The following is an 18,741-nucleotide window of genomic DNA, read 5'->3' as shown; positions in this document are numbered from 1 at the left end:
GGGAATTAAGAATTTAAAAATGGTTGAAGTTTGCATTCCAGAGACTTCCTGTTCCCATTCTCACCCTTAAAGCCCACAGAACTGGACTGGGAAAGTCAGGAGGCTGAGGTGTAGCTCCCAATCTCTCCAACTTCATGCAGCTATGTCCCAGAAATCAGTTAAATCCTATGCTACTTCAATAACTGTCAAAGAGTAATTCCATATTTTTCCTTACTCAGGAGTAGCAACTATAATTATTTATATACTATGCCCCTCTGTAACTCTATTTTCTGGCTTATAGCAGTTCCTTCCCCTTCCATTTCTTTAACATTTCCTTGGCAGATGCCATCATCAGAAGTGATGTACTGATCCATTTGCTAGGGGGTAAATACACTAATGAAGCAGTTTTCTCTTTTGCTACATGTTCTTGTGTGAATGCTAAAAATAAACTTTTGACGTGAATGGTTGCTTGAGATAATTATTTGTCACTTTAGAAGCAACCGTTCCTCACTTGTTGAAGCACAATGCATAAATCCATTGTGTGCATTCCTTTACCTCTGGGAAAGGCCCTCTTTCTAATATCATTTGGTGCATAAATGTATATTAAGGACCTGTTTCAATATATTTTGCTTATTGGTTTTCTCCACTCATTTTCCTAATGCCTTTTCCTACTGTTTTATATGCATAATAGTTTAAAGTTACATTATAATGAAGTCTTCGACATTTTACCCCATTTATTTACCTGCCTGCTCAGAAGTCCCAGTAAGTGGCTTACTCACAAGAACACCTAGATGAGACTGTAGCTTACACTGTAAATATATTCAGAAATAAGCCCTGTGCAAGCCAGTGGGGTTTACTTATGCAGAGAATCATACTTTTAAAATATTTTAAATTCTTGATGTAATTACTATTCATTTATGTTATTAGTCCAATATGGAGATCTGTATGGACTATAACAGTATTCTTGGTGCTAAAAATGATTTTGGATACTTGTGCTTTTCTCTACAATATGCCACCTTCCCTTTTTTACATTAAAATATTATTTACAAATTAAAAGTAGAGTAGGGCAGAGTGAAAGGCAGACACAATTAGATGACCCAACCATATTGGGAATTCATAGTCAGCAGGTCAATATGACCTTACCCTAATTGTATTGGGAAGCCGTTCAAATATTTCCTTAACTTAGCCCATTTCCCAGTTACTGAATAACGGGTAGTAGTGATTATCAGCTAGGGCTCACATCAGGCAGTTGAAGTTAAAAGCTGGTTGAGGAAGTCCAAATATTGCTCTTATTCTTTATCCTAGTGAAAGAATCTATTTCATCCAAAATATAAATAAAATAATATATGTAAAGTACATTCAAAATGAATAAAGATTCAACAATCTCTCATGCCAGTTTTTCTGCTTCTTTCATTTAGACCGCATCTTCTCTGGCTAGGAATATGTAAATACATTTGATCCACATCAGTATCAAACGTATTCTTTCTGCATGTTTTTCATATAAAATGTTAAAATATATGCTGTTCCTGGATCACTTTATTCCAACTGCTTATTTTTAAAACATATTTTTAATAGAAGATGGCAATAATTAGCAAGTTCCATTCATGGCTGCCAGAGCAGGCCATTTTTTTATATCCTTACATCTCACCTCATCCATATTGTTACTAGGAATATATTCACTGTCATGTCTGTTTTAAGATCATAATTGCTCAATTACTGAAAAGAAAGAGGGCCTTTGGCATTGTAATATTCAGGAAGAGGCATCAAATAAGGAGATGGGCTATTTTGGGAGGGAGTTAATGTACCACTCCACCTCAATGAAAAATGTATGGGGAAGGTAGCATGAAGTATGGAATAAGCCTCCAAAACCACTGTTTGCGAACTCCTATTATATTTTGAGCCAAGTCAGTTAAGTAGAAGGCCCTTAGCAATAACATCCTTGAAAGACTGCATGTAGGAATTCCTACATAAGGCGGAGGTAGCATGTGCTTATAAATACCATATAAGTGAACCCTTTTAAACCGGTATTAAGCATGCGTGCGTGCACACACACAAAACCCAAACATCCTGGGATAATAAATACTTTGCTCTCGTAACTATCCAGATGTATCCTTCAGTGTCAAATACAGCATAACTGAGAAAGTGAAATGCAGAAATCATTACTTGTAATTATTTTTTAAAATCAAGATGACATTATGGAATATTAACGTTGCATGGAACAATAGCTGAAGTCTAATTAAAGCCCATAATAGCATAGAATATTGAGATTTCAAACATTTAAATTAGTTTTTATGGTAACATCTGATTATTTTGGCAAGCTTAATGTTATTTTTGTATACTGGAACTCTTGTTTTCTGCTTTTCTCCTGAATTCTGTCATTTTTTATACAGTATTGTATAATCAGATTTTTAGGAAACCATAGAATTTTAATAAATATTTTTAAAATTTTAAAATATAACAGGAATTTGTATTCTTCAAATAACGCCTGTACCTGTGTTTTACCCCTTTCTGAAAATTAGTTTGCAATTATGGCTTTGGAGGCTGCTGCTCAGTGTGTGTGCATGTAAAAAATACACCATAATAAAGTATGAAAGTAAAGGTAATTAAAACTAAACCTGGGGTGAAGAATCTGTGGTTTTCAGCAATTCAGGTTAAATTACCAGCGATGGCTAAATGTTGGCTATCAACAACCTTGGGCTATATGACCAATAGTGAGTGATAATAGATTTGTGGTTCAGCAACAGCTGAGGGCATCAAGTTTTCCACTTCTGAATAGGATCCACCCACAAGAGACCAAGGAAATTGGGCTTGTGCTGAGTATACATCCACGTCAACACTTTTCCCTCTGGTTAATCTTTCTCTAACAAAGTAATTTATTCTCCTGCTAGCCTGTCTGTTTTGGTGTACTTTTATTCCTTGTCAGGTATTAGTCGTAGGTCTTTGTAACAAGTCTTTCTTCAGAAATTTAGTACTCTCATAGGTAATCAAAGGCTGAAAATACAAGCCACCCTAGTTACAATGAGAAGCAACTTCCACATAGGCTAAGAAGGGGGGAGGCTTCAATTCTTGAGTTTATATCCCTTGCTATTTTGTAGTTACAGATTGCTTGCAGTCTATTTCTTATGCTAGCTGATTGGTTGCACCTGGTCTGTGTTAATCACATTATTGTGAACAAAATACTATAGGAACTCATACAATCTCATGTGATAATATTTGTAAAGGCGGGTGGGGGGGAGAGTTGCCTGAAACAGTTCCTGCTCTGCCAGGTCAAATATCTTACCCATTTAACTTTTATTATCAACATTCTAAATCCTGAAAACTGGAGAATATTTACACAAAATAATATACATTAAATTACAGATGGCATGGGTAGTATTTTTTCATATACATATATTCCAGTAATCTCTAGGAAAAGAATGCTGTATTATTTGTCAAATGAGAATATACTGATGTCAGTTAAAGAGTATAAAAGTATGACTTAAGGCTTTCACCTTGTAATTTCAGACAGTGTATCCTTAAAAATGCAACAGATTAAAAGGATCCTGGATAACAATTCATTTTAATGTATTAATGGGGGGGGAGCAGACCCCAAACCTTTACGATTATTATGTGAATGATTACTATTTTGTGTGTTGTTCAAGCAGAGCAAATCTATCCTGTTAGTACAAAAAGTAGGAGATCAAGTATATCCTCCATTCAGAATGAGCAATATTTCATAAAACTGTAACGCAGATGTATCACTGAATAAAATTAATGTAGAAAAATATTACAGATTATTAGTATTATTAAGATACTCTTAAGTACCCAAATATTTCTACCTTATTCTGAGTTACAATTCAGAGACAACTGCACATGGACAGAAGTTGTATTAATCCTATCTTGTCCAAAGTAATTTGATAAAATAACAGAGAATATATTCCTTCTATAATTATTTCCTAAGAGACTTGCCCTTTACACTTACTTAAAAACAGTCTTTTGTTTAATATTTTGTACATTGATCTATAAGCAGTTACCATGAAATTATTTTAATGACATAACCATTGAAAGCTTTCAGAACAGCTTTCAGTTTACTTGGGAAATCTGAACACTCTGTAAGCTAATTCAAGGTTATTTCAGGTTCAGGGGAAAAAAATTATCTGAAATCTACTGTGATTAATTTCTGCAGTGAAAAATTGATTAAAGCACACTATAAAATTGAAGTTCTTGAAAAATGCTAGCAAAAGCAAGTGATGCTATTATTTGGCTATTTTTTCTTTCTTTCTTGGACTTCAAAAAATATCCTGATTGCTCAATATTTTTAATTTCATCCTAGATATTATGGTTCTCCTAATATTCAGTTCTTGAGATCAATTGAAAACAAATTATAACTTGTGAAATGCAATCATTCAATCCAAAATTCAAGTTAACATTAAGAGCACCAGAGTAGATGAAACCTAATTAGATGGTGTAAAATCAGCATCAATTTAGGTGTGAATAGGGCATGTGTTTGATCATAAAATGAGAGGATCAGAGTTTAAAACTTTCCAAGCTAAACACAGTAAGTCTTAAAGCAATGACTTTTAATTAGTTTTGTAATGAACAGTGGGGCTGTGTAAGGTCAGTTCAGCCTGTTTGCAGCCAGTTTTCAACTCGGAAAACAGCCTAAATGCATTTTGTGATGGTTCCCCAGAGTGGTCCAGCAAGATATGTACAATTCTCACATGTGAACTGGGAGGAAAAAGAGCCCTGTTGTAATCTATTGTGAGGGACATGCATCTAACCTTTGAGTTTTTTGAAAGTGTCAATAGGTATATAGGTGGAGGTGACTGTCAACATTATGTAGGTAGATTTTCAGAAAGCATTTAATGATTCTTCATCAAAGACTTTTGAATAGGCTTGGCTTGAATAAGCTTTGCAGTCATAGATAAGAGGACTTGTCTTTTTATGGATTGCTAGTTAGTTAAACAAAACCAAAGAGGAGGAAAAATGAGTTCTTACAGAAATGAAGAGAAGAAAACATACGCCCACAGAATCTGTGTTGAAGCTGTTGCTTTTTAACTTGTTTATAAATGATCTTGAGTTAGGGGTAGGAGTTGAGTTAGCCAAGTTTGCAGATGATCATCAACAGCTTTGAAAGTTGTTTTTTGATGATAAAGCAACACACGCAGAGGCAAAAAATCCTAACCTAATCTATTAAAATATAGTAGGTCTGCATTTATTGATGTTAATTTAATGTAATTCATGAATAAATTTGTACTTCCTGGAAATGGGGAAATATTCCAGAACTATGTGGAATGTAGTACAGGTGGCTTCTGAAAACCAAGAGAAGAAACGAACTTTCTTTCAGCTTCTTATCTTAAAAACCTAATTATCTTAGAAACCAAGTCCAACTTTAGGTGGTTGTTTCCAGCAGACCTCCAAATTCATTCAGGCCTGGGGGGGGGGGGGTTAACCAGTAGCTGCAAAAAAGGGAAGGGGGAAAAAAGCTTTATGTCTATGAATATTAGTAAATTTGTAGAGTGAGAAAATGTTAAACCATACTAAAAATTCCCTCAGTTTTGATTCCCAGACTTTTTTATCCCCTTGCCTTCTGCCCTTTTTCTTCTGTCCTAGATCTATACTCAGGTGAGGAGACTTCTTTCATAACCAGCACATTTAAGATCAGAAATACATTTTCAAAGCAATTTGTTTTAAAATTACCTTTTGCAAGATCACTGTGCATTACCAGTACTAATTACCTTTCTACCACAGCTTGAAATCATGTCTTTTGTTTTTATAAATTAAACCTGAAATACAGTTTATGAATGGTGTTCTGATCTTCGAGCTATAATTCCTTCTGAATCTTTTTTTTTTTTCTTAATTGCAGGGCAGCCATTATGGTACTTTTCTACTTCACATGCAGCTTACAATTTAGGATAAATATTTTATGAGTTTAACTTTACTTTTACATAGCAATTTTAATTTTCAAATGAGTAATAGATTTGAATTTGTTTTTTCCTTGCAGTCTTATGTTTTGAAGTTATGTTTAGTAACATGATATTCTACAGCTATTTTACTAGCTCTAACTTTATAATTGGCTGAGCTCAGGTTTGGGTTTACTGTACATACAGCAAAGAAGTTGTCTCACAGAGATAACAGAAAGAAAAGAGTCATTATTTCAACAAGTTTGTGTAGTGCTTAAAAATATGCAGAAATCAAATTGTTATTTCAATAAATGGATAAACATTGCAATCAAAATTTTACAGTCCTGATACCACTCACATTTAGAATATAGTTTACAAAAAATTAAGAAAGGGCTTGTTGACATATTAATTATGTGTGAACCAATAGCCCTTCGTTACTGAAATTACTTTATTTTTCTCTTTGGTACTATCAAACTTACTTCTTAAACACTGGATAAAAAATAATTGAGTTAACAGCCAAGGGATAACTGCAGTGTAATGGGAAGAGTGATTGCAGCCATATCAAGATAAAACTAATTTATATATCATATTCCAAATATACACCGAGGTTCTAGGTTTAGGAGTAAATATTGTATGCTTATTATTTTCCATCCTGTTGGGAATTTTGTACCCTTATCCTGATTCCTCTTAATATTTTGGTGTTGAATAACCAGTTCGTAATGATGAATTAATATAAGGAATAAATATAAATTTCTCTTGAAGATAACCTCACAAGGAAAAACATAACCCCTACAGTGCAGGGATAATTTTTAACTTTCCAAACACCAAGATATTTATCCCATTTGGTTGAAAGGGATGTCAAGTCTTCAACCAAAATCTAGCATTGCATCCCAGTGCAAGTAACCTAAGTGCAAGAGTGTCCTAGGAGTTACTATTAATTATTAATTAATTAAATTTCTCTGCTGCCCATCTCTTGTACAGCAACTCTGGGCGGCTTACAAATAAGAAAAATGGCAAATCACTAAAACAATTCAATATAAATACATAAAAATACAAATACAAGATATAAAATGTAACATTCAAGATGGGAAGCTCTTAACCTTGGCGCCCTCACAGGGTCAACCACCCCCATGCATAGCTGTCCCCCCTCCCATCCCAGGCCAGGTGGCATAACCATGTTTTTACTCCCTTCCGAAATGCCGGGACAGTGGGGCCTGTCCTACCCCCAGCGGTAGCTTGTTCCAAAGGGTGGGTGCTATGGCAGAGAAGGCCCTCTTCCTGGACCCTGCCAATAGGCAATCCCTAATGGACAGGGTCCGTAACATGCCCTCTCTGCTACTACAATTTAGCTTAGTGGCAGAGTAGACCTGGCTAGACCTGGAAATTCACAGGCTAAATTCAGAAAAGCTGCTGCCGTTCAGTGTAGACAACTAAGCGAGCCATGGGACTGACTGAGTTTAAGAAAGTTTCTGTCATCTTAGTGGGGTAACACAGCCCCATGCTACAGTCAATATATTTAAATACTGTTTTACATTTCAGATGTTACTTGAACTATTTTGGAATACTATATTGTTAATACGTTGTGTTGGAGGAATGCAGAATCTGGGTTTTTTTTTCACATATCAAATTCATTTTCAATGTTATTTTAACTAAAACCTCTATATTGGCAACTGATTATGGTTCTCTTTTTTTCCTTCCACTGTTTAGTGTGGAATTAGATTTTAAGCAGCAAGAAGACAAACTTCAGCCAGTTCTGAGAAAACTTCATCCTATTGAGGAAACTCAGGTTGCACCTTTGCCTTATTCTCAGGAGAGTTACTCCTCAACTCCCAAGCAAAAATCCAAAACTGAATCAAAAAAGCATGGAAGATGGAAACTTTGGTTTCTTTAACTAAGTCCGTAATATATGGAATTAAAGGTCGCCTTCATTATTTTTTAAAAAAAAACTACATCCACATGAACTTGTGGAGTTTTAAAAAGAGGATCCTAGTAATTTGAACAGGTGACTGTCAGCAAGTGTTACTCTGACAATATTAAGAAAGCATTCTTTCTCACCATATGTACCAAAAAGGCCTTTGTACCTATGAATGAACTTTCAGGAGTAAGGCATTCAAATTGCATACCTTGCCAACTTTTTATTTCAATTTCACCAGTGTGGGATGTTAAAGAATTTTTAAAACCAGGATAGAAATTCATGTTAGCAAAAGGCAAAAATATAATTACTTGCCCACAGTTCCTTTGATTGTTAAAAATAACATTTTAATGTTATATTGCAACTTTATTCACACCAGAGTGGGTATCAGTCCAGTTTTTGTTTTCATTCTTTGGTTTCTTTCTTGTAAAAGAAAGAGCAGAACCTTTCCCCCTGAAGGCCTTCACTGTATATTTAATTTTTCACATATGCTGGGGTGGGTAGTACCATTTTCAGCACATAGATATCCTGAGGAAAGCACAATATTTTCAAATGGTTTGAGACCATGAATAACCTTTAAGATGTGATTATGTGTATACTTGCCTTTCTGTGCTGTAGCATTATGCCAAGTGATTGCACCTCAGTGAAATGCTGGCACCTTTAATTTACTGTCATTTTCATCACACGACCTACTGCTCACTTTGGATGGTGAGCAGTCAAAAGCCACCTAAAGTCAGGGCATGCCTTTAATTACTGACAGTTGACAGGGTCAAAGCTAAGGACACTAAGCTCTCTTAGATGTTATTTTTAATCTGTTGGTACCCAACAGCTAAAACTGTATGTTCTGGCACCATATTTGGAATGGGGGAAAGAGAAGGGAAGACATGCATAATAGTAAGTAACAGATCATTGGCAGCTGCCACAATTTAATACACTTTTGTAATTTAGTCTCGAGAAAACACTATACTCTCTTGACACACTGTGCCAGAAATTTTATAATGTATTGTGTTGTGCTTTATAAAAGTTCACAAGAGCCTGGCAGTTTTGCACATCAAAGGAAGACACTGAACCATCCTAATCCTTCTATTAAAATAGTGTTAGCAAATGAGAACATGAATGAAAATGATGTGCAATTAACAGTTTAAGAGTAGTTACACATATTGAACAAATACTCTACTAGTTATTTCTAGACACTTAATTCCCATCAGTTTCAAAGGCAGGGGATCAAGCACATAGTTAACTGCCCCAGTAATATCAATGGAAGTACTTTATAATACTTGGCCCTGTATTTAAATAATATCTCTGGAAAAAAAAATATTCTGTAAGCTTGCTTTGGAGAATTTTTGCATTTTTTAATACTTCAATTTCAGAAAGGTACCTGAAAAGTACTCTCAAAAAATTATACAGGTTTTTTTCATGACTGCAAAGGAGAAGAAAGTGAGAAATACTGTTTTATTGGTGGAAATCTCCAGTGAAAAAATACATGAATGAAGATGTGCTACATACACTTACTGCAATATTAAACTTAAATACATGTTATACATTTTATATGGACCCATATTAAAAAGTATAATTTGGTTTTATGGAAAAATACTTGAGATAATGTGTTTATGAAAATACAATTGATACATGAGTTAGATCAACTTCAAAACTCACCTATTATTCTATAATACTTTTTTAAGTAATATTCCAAGAGGGCTACAAATTACTGCTGTACGGAAGTATTTCTGAGTTTTATTTTTAGTACTTTTTTTTCTTTTTCACAAAGTAGAAGGCTGAGAACGGTATTTTGATGCGACTGGAAAAGTGTGAATATTGATGTTGGAAAGGAATGGAATTAAACATAATTTTATAATCCTTTAAAGTTCAAAACTTAATTACAAATGATCCCAACATAAATACTTTAAAACCAAATCCTAAATATATCATTAAATGTATTATTATTACTAAACCCAAGACACATCTTCAGAAAATAAGTACATACATAGATTAGACTGAGGTGTTGATTGTGATCCTACAGATAATATCACGTACATATGCAATAAGGTTCAAAATGTGATGGAGGATGCGTGGGCTTGCAATTTCTACATGTCAGGAACACTTAAGACAGTTGCATCTTTTTCCCTCTACAACTAACATGTGATCCCAGGAAAATACATACTTGGCTTAAGAATTCCTGGCAGATGCTGTAAGTTTTCCAAATCACATTTTCCCCTTTCAATCTGGATCACTGCACAGTCCTAATAAGCAACCTAGTTTTTATGACCATGTATTCATGGTCTTAGTAAGGATCATGGCTATTATCCCTAATGAGAGAAATGTAAGTTGTAATTATTGTTTGCATTTGCTGACAGTAAATTCTATACTATAGACTTGCAGTAACTTAGGTTATTAAATTCTCCCAAGTCCATAACATAAAAGTCCATCACAAGGACACAGGAAGCAGGAGCCCAACTATGAACAGGTGCTGTCTCATGCAATTGTGAATGGTCTCTGTCTCACAAGTTATTAATGTGCATGTTAAAAGCTGCACATGTATACATGTGTTTTCCTGATTTTCTTCTAACAAATCTTAATTACTTTTCTAATCACACAACCCAGTTATGACTTCACTCACAGTTTGTTAGCTTGGAAATAATTAGTTGTGGAGAAATGCACAAGAAACCTGTGCAAACTATAGGGCATGTGTCTGCTGGTTTACAGACTATCCTGCTTATTTTCTTTTTCTTTAAATCTGGGCCAAAACAAACATATACATCAGGTATACATATTATAATATGCATCTCTCTGAGATTCTTAGCATATGATCTATGTATTTCAAAAATAGCCCATATTCTCTTGGGCTTCCATCAGCCACAAAATTTCCTAAAACGTATTTGCTTGTTGCCAAGTAACACATTCCATTATACAGGAATCAAACTGGGAAAAGAAAAACATTCAGAGCTGAGAAATAAATTCAGTATTCCATACATGAACAGAGTATTTTCCTAAAACGCTTGCAAATTTTAATTTTTACATTTCCTCTTTCAAAAGATGAAATACATATTCTTGCGCAAAGCTACATATTGTGTTATTGTACCATACTATGTAACTTGTAATAAAATTTATTTGCAAGTGTGTAAAGCGTATCATACTGTATTACATTTAGGATCACTCAGGCACAATTTAGAATTCTGTGGAGAGAAGGTTAAAATCTGTAGTGAAGTATATTTAATTGACATGTGAAATGAAAATACTTTACTGAGATTTCTTGTTTTAAAAAAACAGGTAGGACATCCAAAATGTGTATCATTATTCCAATTTGGTGTATTCCTTAATTTGCTGCTGAATTCATTAGCAATATCATGTGGTTTCAACCACTCGTTTACTTAAATACACTTCCATATCATGCTTTAATTCCATTTCTAAATAATAAATGCTGCAGTAATTTTATATTACTTGCTATTTTCATACTACAAGGACAGTATTTTCTAAGTTTGCATAATTCCCATAAAGCAGCAGTGACATAGATATTTGTTTTAAAATTAATGGGAAACAATACGTGTAAATACCACTTTTTTTCTTAAAAAAATAGACCACTGTAATATACTTTATGTAGTCAAGATAAAATGGAAAATATTAATGTTAAAAATGCTGAGTGTATGAATTGTTTGCTTTGCTTATATTATTATTTTGATTATTTTTGCCTCTGAAAACACTTTTGTACAACAAAATACTGGCTCTGTGTGTCTACTTTTTCTTCAACTTTTGCTGTATCAAGTTTTAAAACCCAAGAGATGAATTTTTCATGAATGTTTTAAAATGAAATTAGATTTTACATAGCGCTAGTTCAGCAACATCTGTGTAATAGCAATGAGTTGATACTATATGTAAACTTGATAATTATCATTGCCATTAACAGACCTCATATTTCACTACAATGAAACCGGGTTTCTAACATCTCTCTCAGCCTTATTTCCCTCTCAATAAAATAAAATGAGTACAAACAGTTTAAATATAGGATATTCAAAGTATTCCCATTTATTTGAAATATTTTTTTTAAAAAACCCTAGAGTTTATATATAAGTATCTCACACTAAAAGGAAAACTGAAAGTAAAAACAATTATGAAAGATGATTTGATTGCAATTATGGCATGCAGAAATGTAACACTACATGCATTAAAATGTAGATTATTATATTAGTGTAGTGCAATATAAAGCTATTTATTTAAAATTATTAAATCTATTTGACTTTTTACAAGGAATTGAAGGTGGTTTACAGAGCCCCCCCCCCCCCGTTTTTTTTCCCACTATGAGGAGGATGAGGATCATCTTTATTTCAGGAGCTCACGGTGGTCTACATACCACTCCCTTCAATTTTCCCAGCAAGGTAGGTTGATCTGAAAAGAGTGACTGGCTTAGAGCACACACTGAGTTTCCATGGTTAACAGTAGACCTGAACTCTGGTTTTTCCAGCCCTGTTGCAGCAACTTAACCTGTATATCATAGTAGCTCTGATGTACCAAATATTAATAGTATAAAACATTAAAAAGCACTACTTGGTTTATCAATCTTTCCAAGCATCCTGCTCATGTTTAGTCATTGGACCATAGTTCTGATTGTCATAATCCAATAGATGCTCACTAATGTTGAAAATTGGAAACACTTGGAAGACGCTCTATTGGGGATAACTAGTTTAATATAATTGAGCGGAAACGAAGTCCCAGTGCAAAACTTGCCACCTCCGTGCAATTCAGCATGCAGACTTCGCTAATCCGTATATCATATGTGACCCATAGTGAAATGTTTTTAAAACAAAGGGCTGAAAAGATGATGGAATACACCTCCCAACTGACAGTTGCCTATGTAAACTCAGACTACTGTAATTCACAGTCTGAAGTAATACAGCTTTCACAGTCACTGCGCTAATGTCTACTACAAACAACAGTAATAGAAATAAAAATACATACTGCAAAGATTATACTGCTGCTTGCTTAGAAGTCTAATTAAAAAAACAATCCTAGAAATTCTCCACAGAATGATGTAATTTTTAAAACAACGTAATTCATATTCACATATTATTCGATCAAAATGTTAAATTATTGGAATTGAGAGGACAATGTTCTACAAGAGTCAGGACTCAAAAGAAGCTGCAGATAAAATATGTACCGTATCACTTGAAAGGATCAAGAGTATCTTTTCAGCATGAGTGTATGATATACGCTCAGAGTTCAACTAGATTTATCAGGCCACATTACCTATCAGTGGACCAAGATAACCAGAAATGACAGCCAAGAAAGCTTGTGAAGGGCAAAACAAGGATCAACAATCATAGGAAAAAACAATAATGAACACTTGAGTTGAGGAAGCAACTGTTTGCCTTCTAGTAGCCTAATTGTACCTTCCGCCTCTGGGTTCTCTCTTCTTTTTGCTGACTCTTGGAACAAAAGCAAGCCTCTTTCCTTGCAGAAGTCAATGGAGTTGAAGCAAATTCCAGGGCCTACTTGCTGTTGTGTGGTGTGACCCTTTCATGGAACCTAAGGAGCAGTGTCAGATGAAGACACTGATACACAAGATCCCAGTAAAGACAGGCCCAATGTGAGACCTGAAAATGTAAAATTGAAGGCTCCCACAGTCTCCCTTACAATAAAACACGGATTTTCCCATCCAAAGCATTTGCTTCCTGAGAAGAGTGCTGCCTCTCCAGTGGAAGATATATAGATGAAGGAGGAACTACTAGATAAATCAAAGGTTAGACATTTTTATCCAGATTGCTACTACAGGAGTACATAATCTATTAAAGAGATACCTAAAGGGATTTTCTATTTGAAGTACCAATGACTCAAAGTTCTATCAGCACCAGTTCTGATTATGTGCAGCTGAGATTAGAATTCAGTAAGATAAGCATATGAAGTATTTTATAAGACTAGAAAGACCACTTACAAAAAGAGCTTAATGACTCACTATGTTGTGAATTACCTGTTACTGGTGAGCATGATAATGAGATATGTGAGATGACATACATCAGCTGTTAGACATTCTCAGACAATTCAACTGTTCACTGTTGGTACAAGGAAAGTACTCATCAGGCTTCCCTTTTGTCCTACCAAGATAGGCCTAACTCATTTGTTCAAAGAGAGGCCAATGGTGGAAGGGAGGGAGGGAGGGAGGAAGGAAGGGAGGGAGGTGTTCAACAGAAGAAGAGACAACGTCCTTTGTGAAGTAGTCTTCTATAGAAAAATCAGTTATTCATAGACAAAGACTATATCCCATTTCTATGCTGCAGAACTGAATCATCATTCTTCTCTACTGCGTATTGAACAGGTTGCACCTAGAATACTGCATCCAGTTCTGGGCAGAGCATTCCAGGAAGGAAAATGACAAACGAGCTTATTCAGAAGAGAACCACCACGATTTCAAAGGGCTTGGAAGAAAAAAAAAATGCATGAGGAATGGTTGGAGGTGTTGGGTATGTTTAGCCTGGAAAAGAGAAGAATGGGGAGATACAATACAGTATTTGATTTCAAGTATCTGGAGGGCTGCCTTACAGAAGTTCAGAGTTGTTCCAGAAGATAGAACAAGACCTAATGGCTTTATAAGGAAATGGCCTTTGGTCAGACATCAGGAAAAAAAAATTAACAGTTAAAAGCAGTTCAACAATAGAATAGACTGCCTTGGGAATCTGTAACACAAAAACGACATATTGTTAAAGTGGGAGAGAAGGAATTCATCAACAGGATCCAATCCATGGTTAATGTCACTTGCTAAAATCAGTTCAGAATATGGAAACTCAATCAGCAGATGCAGTAGATAATCTGGGGGGGGGGCGGGGGGGGGGGGACAATCAGCATTGGTTTATGACCCAGCCTTCCTATTCAATGAAAATGTGTGAAAAAAATTAGTGAAACAATTTCACTGGGACAAAAGAGCTGTAAAAAGGACACAGATGTTCTCAATACTGGCTGTATGTTAAATTCCATCAAATCTCAGTTGTCAAAGGTCAACTTCATCTGCCAAAGACCCTGTCCTTGATCTGAATATTCGGGATTAGAGGGAAATTCCAGCTTTGGGCACTTCAGCCTAAAGCTAAGAAGAGACAGAGAAACTATTAAGGAAATCTAACACCAGTTCTTTTGAATGACTCCAAGGCATTCAACAGGAAACCACACTGATGTTATGGAACATATGGAGACTATGCTTTACAAAGTATCACTTTCAAAAGTTTACTAGACAACCCATGACCCATTGAGTCATTATTTCAGAGATATGTCCATACCAGATTCCTCAATGCCTTCAACAATAGCAGAGCTTCTAACGTACTACCTTCACTGGAAAAGTTCTTAAAAATTTAGAGAGATATTTAAAGAGGTATCTGCCTTGAAAATAGTCCATATCATTCATATGGAACTGTATGGCACAGTTAAATATCAGGAGTTGACTACAGAGTATGTTTTATGACATTTTGTATTATGTCATAAAATGTTTTATAATTTTTATCTCATAAAATGTTTTATAAAATTTGCCAAATTTCTATTCCATGAGAGTCATGTGTCCGGATTTTGGATGTATTCTGTAAGTTGGCCCATTTGAGGTACCTTAGTTCAATAATTGTCATCTTACAATGAGCCATTTTCAAACAGACACCAGAGTTTTAGTAGTATATAGATGAACCAGTTCTGACATTTTCCTACCTAGGAATGAGAATCTCTGGACTTGATGGCTACATACTTGTTGTATTATGGGCTGCACCTAGCCTAAAAGTAGGATGCATCCAAAGCAATCTCAGTATTTTTATTTAATTTATTTAATTTGATATTTTAATTTAATTTGATATTTTAAAATGCTTTTTAACTATTTGGTTAAAAATTATTGACCAATCTATAGAAAAAGTAATTTACTAGATAATTATTTTCCTTATTCTATAAAGCAAAATCTCTTTGCTGAAAAAACAACTGAACAAACTAGCTGGTGAAGATTCTAAATAAAGATTAGAAAAATTAGATACATAGAGATAAACCACATTTACACACCATTCAAAAGAGATAATAAAAAAGCTAAGAAGGAAACAGACTAGAACACATCCTCTCCAGCAACCAATGCTCAAATAAGCAGGAATTAACACCAGACATCAAGCAGAAATCAATACCGTAATCAAGTAGAAAACATTATCCTAATCAAAGAACTACCAAGGAGAAAACCACACCCCACCAACACTGGCAGGGCAAGCTACTGTATATAAACAGAGAGTAAACGCCACACTCAACTAGCACTGATGATGTTACCTAGTTGGATAATGAAACATCTGCAATCAAACCACCAAGCTCAGAGAGCACCAAGGACTCCACAGTTCAACCCTGAGCTAAATATATTCTCTTCTATTGAAAGATTAGAAAAATTATCCGTAAGTTTTTAAAGATTTAATTTCTAATATAGAATGTCTAGCTAGGTGACCTTTCTAATTTGAATCCTATGATTTATTTCTTGGAATTCAATAGTGAAAAATTATTTATTTATTTTAATTGCATATTGATAAGCTGAATACATGAACTTTCAATCAGGGTCAGTAATGTTAATTTCACTAGAATGCCAATATGCATCTTTCAAACTAACCTTAATACATGCATAACCACCATGTGCAGCATCTAAGTAAAAAGCTGCAAAGCTGATCAGCATACTAAAAGTTACATCAGAATAATGTTGATTGTGCTCAAGAGCAGTTGTGTAACCTGAAGAGAGTAACTTCTCCAGATAAACAGTGTATTATATATTCATACTCAGCAGTTAAAGATGCACCCAGAAAATGTTACTTCAATGAGAAAAAAAATAAAGCAAACAATTACAGCCAAGCTAATCTTTAACACAAATTGTAAATTAGAAAACACATTCAGAATTGCAAATTATGTTCTACTTTGAGACTGTTAATTGTATAAACCTTATAAATTAATTAAATCAATATCCACCCCCAACAGAAATCTATAGTGTAGATTTATATAATCTGTACTTCTCCCTAGATGAAGCAAGCAAGATAGATTTTAATGAATTATAACATTTGAATTAAAAAATAAACTGAGACCAGGAAATGTAATCTAATTGTGAACAGATCAGCTATGGCACAATAGGAGTATTAAGCTAAGATTTCAGTTCAAATCCTCAACCATGAAGATTCCTCAATTACCTTGTCCTTCCTCACATTTTCCTCATAGGAGTTTTATAAGGTTAAAAGGGCAGAACCATATTCACAACCCTAAACATGTTGAAGGAGATGTGTGATCAAAACAGCAACCCAAAAATAATGCCTAATTTCCACAGAAAGTTTAACCAAACCTGAAGGTAAATGCGTGCTTCCAAATATTGTTGAAATCATTATAAGCAGTGGGTGGAAGGTGAGACTTGGTTTCTATAACCATAAACTAACTTTGAACAGATGGGGCCATATCTTTGGCTGGCAATTTTGAGTGTACTTGGTCATCTAGGCTGCATACATTGCAATTCAGGAAAATTTAAATGGCTATTATGTCCAATGGTTAACATTGTATAAGCTAAATTGCTTCTAATTTGATTCTAATGAATCAAATTAGTTCATTCAACTCCTGAAGTGTAATATCTCACATAAAAAACGAAATTCTCATGGAAAAGATGCCTTGCCTAAAAACATCCTTCAGGACAGGCAAAATACGGTTCCATGGAAGGAATACAATGCAAATACAATGTGTGACAAAAGGGATTTCTTTGAAATGTTCTCCGTTATCAGAAAATAAAAAGTAAGTGTATACATGTATCTAGTTATACAAGCTCAGCATCCAAAGGTACAGACCATCAATGATACTCCAAAGAATATCTGCACTAACTGCATAGTTGCAGGATTTTTTTCATGTTTAGAATAACAACAACTTAAGGATCACTGTGTAGTGACTTTTTGAATCAGATATGCTCAAATACGCAAGCACCTCTGTGGAAATGACAGCAAATAAGTGAAAAAAAAAAACCCACACCTCTCTACAACTTATCTACTAACACCCTATTCCCTTTCTTAAGTAAACTACTTGTGTGTTGTATCCTGAGAAATGCTACAGTGCTGTTGACATTTATGAAGCTGCCAAAACAAATACAGAACAAGCAATTCACCACTAGCTACCTGGGAGCATGGCACAAATTTAAAACTGCCAATTTGAAATTGGTGTAAAGACATTTTTGTTGATTTCAACATGTTCTTAAGTTTGGGGAGGAGGGCTATCAAAGTAAATGCTCACAAAAGCTGAATTTTCCGAAGTCAAACCTAAGAATGTATTTCTGTATTCCTAACAAAATTACATACTCTACAGAAACGTTGTACATTCTGCCAATCTACTACAGTAACAATGCTGAAAGTTGGAACTATTACTGTTATCACTGCAGTAGCAAGAAGAGTTCAGCAGTAGCAATGGTGAATGGGACAAAGTTGGGACAAATCTGTATTGTGTGTGATCTCCAAAGGTCTCAAGGCTGCAGCCTTGGGAATTACACTTAGAACTTTTCAATGCCATCTTTATTAACTAGTTTATGACTGCAATGATAAGTATGTGAATAAAAGTATGGGATTAAGAGATTTCTGATTTAGTTTTGAGAAAAAATATTCAACACTAAATCTTGAGTCACACTATTTCAATCTTTCCCTTTATGAACAGCCCTCCATTTGAACAGCAATGAAGTACAACAATTAATAATTTAAGATTTCTTAACCAATCCTCTGAATTATATATGTCTTCTCGGATCAGTAAATGCTTTATGCAGCACCATTGCTATCTATGATAATTTCTGTATCTGGGGGGAAATTACTGAAATCTACATTCTGTTTTGAGAAAATGGCTAAATTCCTATTCTGAAGTAGCAGCAAAGACATGTCCTCGTTTCCCACCTTTTTGTGCTTCTAGCATAATTACTAAAGATTTGCTCCTATGGCCTTGTTTTGTCTTTGAAAGATTTAGATAAAGGTATCACATGAGAATGCT

The 18,741-nt window shown here is 34.6% G+C and overlaps 2 protein-coding genes across 6 annotated transcripts in view; one reads left to right on the top strand and one right to left on the bottom strand.

The window, feature by feature from the left end:
• INSYN2A (inhibitory synaptic factor 2A) overlaps nt 1-9,013 on the top strand; it is a 34,038-nt gene extending 25,025 nt beyond the window's left edge. For both annotated transcript variants that reach the window (XM_063306157.1, XM_063306156.1), the window contains one exon: nt 7,569-9,013. In XM_063306157.1, the coding sequence (XP_063162227.1) occupies nt 7,569-7,752 (184 nt within the window). In that variant the 3' untranslated portion in view covers nt 7,753-9,013. The remainder of the gene's footprint in view (nt 1-7,568) is intronic.
• The window catches only part of DOCK1 (dedicator of cytokinesis 1), a 489,239-nt gene that overhangs the window by 303,051 nt on the left and 167,447 nt on the right, over nt 1-18,741 (bottom strand). The window lies entirely within an intron of this gene.

Source organism: Candoia aspera, chromosome 6 (genome assembly GCF_035149785.1).
Source record: "Candoia aspera isolate rCanAsp1 chromosome 6, rCanAsp1.hap2, whole genome shotgun sequence".
Classification (NCBI taxonomy): Eukaryota; Metazoa; Chordata; class Lepidosauria; order Squamata; family Boidae; genus Candoia; species Candoia aspera.
The sequence above is the reverse complement of the archived record's forward strand: the minus strand, read 5'-3'. Positions and strand labels throughout refer to the sequence as shown.